This window comes from Physeter macrocephalus, unplaced genomic scaffold, assembly GCF_002837175.3.
Source record: "Physeter macrocephalus isolate SW-GA unplaced genomic scaffold, ASM283717v5 random_21, whole genome shotgun sequence".
Lineage (NCBI taxonomy): Eukaryota > Metazoa > Chordata > Mammalia > Artiodactyla > Physeteridae > Physeter > Physeter macrocephalus.
The window spans coordinates 185,326-191,325 of record NW_021145309.1 but is presented as its reverse complement, the minus strand read 5'-3'; the positions used below and the strand labels follow the sequence as shown (position 1 = coordinate 191,325).

General features: G+C 58.0%; 1 protein-coding gene across 4 annotated transcripts in view; it reads left to right on the top strand.

Moving 5' to 3' along the window:
- Positions 1–20: 20 nt before the first annotated feature.
- Positions 21–6,000, top strand: part of MARK4 (microtubule affinity regulating kinase 4) — a 34,989-nt gene continuing 29,009 nt past the window's right edge. For all 4 annotated transcript variants that reach the window (XR_003678095.2, XR_008616493.1, XM_024132666.3 and 1 more), the window contains exons 1-2: positions 21–133; positions 4,666–4,866. Coding sequence is in view for 2 of the 4 variants with exons in the window: in XM_024132666.3 (XP_023988434.1) it covers positions 83–133; positions 4,666–4,866 (252 nt within the window). In the remaining 2 variants the exon portion in view is untranslated. The remainder of the gene's footprint in view (positions 134–4,665; positions 4,867–6,000) is intronic.

The following is a 6,000-nucleotide window of genomic DNA, read 5'->3' as shown; positions in this document are numbered from 1 at the left end:
GGGGGGGGACGGGGGGGGCCCCGGGCCCCCCCCCCCCCCCCCCCCCCGACCCGGCCGCCCAGTCCCCCGAGACCCGGAGAAAATGTCTTCGCGGACGGCTCTGGCCCCGGGCAACGATCGGAACTCGGACACGGTGAGTGGGGCCCGGCCCCTTGGGGAGCCCCGGCTGGGTCCGGCCGCCGGACCCCTCGCCCTGCTATGTCCCTCGCCGCGCGAGCCCCTACCCTCATTTCCCCGGCCCGGCCTGGCTCGCCACCCACCGACCCCCGCCCGGACTTCCAGGCCTCTCGACCCTCCCCCACTCCTCAGCCCAGCCCGACCCCTGGGGGCGCCCCTCTCGGGGGACCCCTGTCTTGTCCCTCTGCAGACCGCTTCCGCTCGGGTCTCTTCCCTCCAGGAAGCCCCCTCCCCTGCCTTGCAGGAGCCCCTCCCTTCTCCAGCGGGTTCTTAAGCCCCTTCCCCTCCAGGCCTCCCGCATCCGACAGCTGGCCCCTTCCCGGATTTGCCGGGCTCTTGACCCTCAGGCCCAGCCCCGGCCCTCTCCCAGGAAGGCCTGGCCCAGTCCTGCCTCTGCCTCTGGCCTTCCCCGTCTGGATCTGGGTGCCGGGCTCCCCAGGATCCCCCGTCCTCTCCTTCCCAGCTTTCTGGCCCTCGGGGATCCTCCGGGCTCCTGTGGGCACCCCCTCACAGGAAGCCGGTTCCACCTTTCCTGGGCCGAGGGTCCTTTCTACCCTGTTCAAGGTCTCTCCACTTCCAGGCCCGGTCCCCATCTTCCAAGCAGCCCTGTCCCTGGATTCCCAGCATCTCCAGTCCCCCCAGATCCTCCCAGACCCTCTCTGGTCTCTTCCTCTCCCAGGAAGCCTTGGCCTCCAACTTCCAGGCCCCCAGCTCAGTCTCGGATTTCTAGGCCCTGAACCAGTCTGACTCCAGGCCTCATCCTCCCTGTATCAACTTCTCCACTTCAGGCAAGCCCCCTCCCCAAGCCCCCAACCCCTTGACCCCACTCCTAGGCCATGCCCCTCCTCACAGGATACTACCTCATCCCTTAGATCTCCAGGCCCCCATCCCTTCCGCTGCCCCAGGGCCTCCCCTATCCTTGCCAGGGGTCTGGCCTCCCAGGGAAACCCCCTCCTCAGCTTCAGAGTCCTTCCCCAGCTCACGAGGCCTGGCCCCAGATCCTTCTTCCAGAAAACTCCTGGATTTGAAGCCTCTGGTCTTGCCCTGGCTCTAAGCCTTCTTCTCTTGGGGTCTGTCTGCTGGGCGCTTTCTCCCCAAGTTCCTAGGCCTCTTGACCCCCACCAGGCTCAGCCTTTATTCCTTGGATCTGCCCCTTGCCCGGGAAGCCCCTTCCTCAGGATTTCAGGCCCCTGGACTTTTCTCTGGTTCCAAGGAGTGCTCCTAGAAACCCCTTTCTTTGACTTCTAGGAGTTTCCTCAAGACCCAGGCCCCTGGGTCAGGTAACCTTGGCTCCTGACTTCCATTGTCCCATGGCTTGGACCCTTCCCACTATTCCCAGACCCCCCTGTCCCTGCACCACAGCCAGGAACAATCCCAGAGAGACCGCCCCCTCCCCATTTCCCTGATTCACTCTCACTGCTTCAAAAGAGCCTCCCACCACCAATGCCAGACTCCTCCCCAGCTGGGGTCTTCGTCCCTTTCCAGGCCTTCTGCCCGGTCCCTGCCAATCCTCAGCCACCCTCACCCCAGATCCCCACCAGAGAGATTTGTCTCTGTCCCTTCATCTTGTAGGACCCTGCCTCATAGAGATCCCCCATCACCACCACCACTGCCATCACGACCCATCATGCTGTAGGCCAGACTCTGATTTGGAGTCTTCGATGAGAAACCCACCTCTCCCCCACCCCACCCCGGTCACTCCAGAAAGTGACAAGGAGCCCACAGGCCTGGGTTCCAGTGCTGCTTCTGCCAGCCACTTGGCACTGTGACCTCAGGCAACTGGCTCTCGCCTTCTGAGCCTGTTTCCTGCCCTGCAAAATGGGGTGATGGCTTGAGTCCCTCAGGGTTAGTCGAGATGATAGGGGCAAAGCCTGACACACAGGATGCACTCCACACATGTTCGCTGCTATTGTGACTGTGGATATGAGTCAGACGGCCATGGATCCTCAACCCAGGGCTGTCATTAGTTGTTATGTGAGCTTGCAGACCCACTCCCTGCTCGGAGCCTCAGTTTCTTCACCTCTAAATGGGGTTGATGGTAGCACCTCCCTGTTAGGGATGTTATAAGGAGCCAAAGAGATTATGTGAGCGAGATGCACAGGGCCAGGCCTATTGTATCTGCTATTATTATTATTGTTGTTGTTATGACTTTGATTTTTCAGAGAAGTGTAAGTTCAAATCTAGTTTCTGTCCCTCCCTAGCTGTGTGACCTCAGGCAGGTTACCTCACCTCTCTGAGCCTCAGTTTCCTCATCTGTAAAACAGGGCTTATACGAGCACTTCCTCCTCCTCTTATTGTTCAGATTTGTGCATCATGGGGACTTCGGGAAGGCTAATTCTCCCCTCTCCTCCCAGCTCCAGTCTGTAAGACCTGCTTGTCAGTCCTGGCAGAGGGTCACCTCTCTCCGTCTGGAATCTGAGGTCATAGCCCCCTCCTCTGTCACCTGGTTACCGTGATGACAGCCATGTGGGGTCATGCTCCCCCACCCCAAGTTCGAGGCCCCCCACCACCCAGCCTCTCTGGAGGTTCCCTAGCAACAGACCCGGTGTTGGGGCACCAGCCGGCAGGAGGGAGCCAGGCCAGCTGGTGGTGCCGGCCAATTTTAGCTCCCACCCCCGGCCCCTGAGGGCCTTGTCACCCACTGCCCCAGCTGCCCCTTGCAGGGGTCCCTCAGCCACGCTGCCTTCAGTGGGGTGCCAGCCCAGCCCCAGTTGGCCCCCCTCGGACCACCTGCTGGGGATTCTTCTCCAAGCCCTTATCTGGGTGAGAATCAGAGGTCTTATCTGCCAGGATCTCCAGCTCCCTTCCTGCCCTCCCCGGGAAGGAGGCCTGGGGTTGTGAGCAGCCCGGTGGGGGATGTGGGAAAGAGCTGGGGGCTCAGGAGTCAGCAGGCCCGGGTTCGAATCCTAGGCACTCTGCTACATCTGCCCTGTGACCTTGGGCGAGGTACTTAACCCTGCCCTCAGCCTTAGGGTCCCCATGTGGAGAGTGCGGATCGTAACTGGACCCACCTTGGAAGTCAGGTGAAGGCACAGTAGGCAGCAGGCATGTGGTTAGGGCTCCAGCAGGGGCGGCTGTCTCTCTGCCCCTTGTGGGGAGCATTACCTTTCTGCTTCTTATGAATGAACTGTGTGACCTTGACAAGGCACCATCTCGCTGCAAGCCTCAGTTTCACCTCTGGAATATGGGGATACAGATGCCGCCGTCATTGGGCTACTGTAGGAATTAAATGCAGATGAGGTGCTTTAATGCCCAGGATTTGGCCAATAGTAAAGCCTACGTAATAAAAATGACGGGAGTGTGAGCCGGTGTGGCACGGCAGCGGTGAAGACATCACCTCTGGGGTAAGCTGTCTGCGTTCAGGTCCCATCTCTGAGCCTCAGTTTCCCTACCTATAAAATGGGAATGATGGTGCCTTAACGGCCAGTGCTCAGTAAATGGTGATCCTCATCGCTGTTAAGTGGCCCGGCAGATCCCTGCAAGGAGCAGCCCGGGTCCTCCTCTTCGTTGCCTACCTGGCCTTCTGTCTTCCTCAGCTCCCTGTGTCCTCCTGTGTCCCACCCCCAGCCTTGGGAAGGGCCCAGGGACAGCCCAGGGTCTGAGCAGAGCCATCTTGGCTGGGGCCTCTGTCACCCACGCCTTGGGCCCCAGCGCTAAAAGGGAGGCACAGTCCCTGGGGCTCACAATCAGGACAGGATAGCCAGGAGCAGGCAGGTGACCTGCGGGGGAGAGAGGCCCAGGAGGGACAGGGTGGCAGGAACACAACGTCGGGGACATCGTGGTGTAGCGTGGGAGTCAGCGGGTGAGGGCGCCGATGGAGCAGCCGCGTTTCGCAGGGCGGTGCCGCCCCACGCCCACCCCAGCGAGGAAGCAACAAAGTTTCCCACAGAAGGAAGGTTAACAATGTGGGGCTACAGTGTCAGGGCGAAATGAAAGACGGTTGGTTACACTGTTGGGAGTAGAATTTGGGGCAATAAGGATCAGAAGAAAGCATTGCAGGCAGTAAACTGGAAGTCAGGTGTTGAAATATGGGCTTGCCATAGAACTGGGGGGCTGGATGGGGGCAGTGATAGATAAGATGGAATGTTGGAAGCAGTGAGGGTAGGGGTAGAGGGTGGAGTCCAGACTGAGTCGGCGTTGATTGGGGTCGAGGGCTGCAGCATTAGAATACAGTATCTTGGAGCTGATGGAGGTTCTAGTAATTAGAAAAGGAAGTTGGGGGAGTGGGTAGACTGATTGCAGGCAGGGGTGAAGAAGAGACCTGATACCTGGGGTCCCAGGTGCTGCAGAGTTGGGGGAGCCCCAGCATCTTTGTTCTTGGAGGTGTCTTTTCGCAGAGAAAGATGGGGAACCCAAAGCCTTCTCTCTGGCGTGGGTTTGAAAAGCGCCACGAGGGGACCAGTGGCCATGGCTGGAGTTAACCGCCCCAGCACACAGGTGGACTGGATGGGCGCTGCCCACCTCTCATGCTCCGTCTCCCCCGCCCAGCATGGCACCCTGGGCATTGGCCGCTCCTCGGACAAGGGACCGTCCTGGTCCAGCCGCTCCCTGGGTGCCCGCTGCCGGAACTCCATCGCCTCCTGTCCCGAAGAGCAGCCCCATGTAGGCAACTACCGCCTGCTGAGGACCATCGGGAAGGGCAACTTTGCCAAAGTCAAGCTGGCCCGGCACATCCTTACCGGCCGGGAGGTGAGTGAGGGGAGAGGGCGGGGCTCAGGGCAGAATCCTGCAGCCCTGGCTCTTGGTGGGAGGTAGGGAGAGGTGGGGCTTGGCCCTCGCTTTGCTTTGGGACCACATGTAAATCTCTCACTCTCACAATAGAACGTCTCACATTTTCCCAGAACAACTCAAGTAGGAAAAGGGAGCCAATTTCAGGCATCCCTGAAATGGTTGGGCTGTCTCAGATCACAGGCAAGCCATGTGTAGTGTTTCTAAGAAGTCATATGGTTTTTGTATCTAAACCTAGGCCACCTCCCTGTTTTTGTTTTTGTTTTTGTTTTTGTTTTTGCGGTACGCGGGCCTCTCACCGCAGTGGCCTCTCCCGTTGCGGAGGGCAGGCTCCGGACGTGCAGGCTCAGCGGCCATGGCTCACGGGCCCAGCCGCTCCGCGGCGTGTGGGATCCTCCCGGACCGGGGCACGAACCCGTGTCCCCTGCATCGGCAGGGGGACCCTCAACCACTGCGCCATCAGGGAAGCCCTCACCTCCCTGTTTTAATGGTGGACTTTGGTCCCACCAAATCTTCCAGTGATCTTGATTGAGAACACAAGAGGTTTATTCATGTCTACACAGTCTCACTCTCCCCACTTTGCCTTCCAGGATGGGTATATGTACTGAGTATGGCAACATTATTGCAGAAAGGGAGAGGACACATCTAACTCAAACTTAATGGGAAAAAAAAAGATGGTGGGTGGGTTTATGACCCCTCTGCACCTCTTTCAATTTTAGAGAAAGTAACTGGAGCAATTCATCCTGCCCTCACGCTGTCTGTGCCATACATACAAAAGTCACCAGGCCCCAGTGGTTTTATGGGCAAATTGTACCAAACATTTCATTTTTATGCTAATCTCTCCAGAGACTAAAGAAAGAGGTTCCACTGCCAGACATATTTTATGTGCTCTTTGGTGACAACAAAACCAGATAAGGCATAAAATTGTGGGCCCGTCTTACATGTGAATATAGGTAAAAAAATCTTAAACAAAATATTAGCAAAAAGAATCTGACAGATAAAGAAAGCTGTGTGGTGACAAAGATGGGTTTATCCGAGGAATGCACAGTTTTTTTCAAATTGACAATTTATTCATGTACTTCGCCACATTCACAG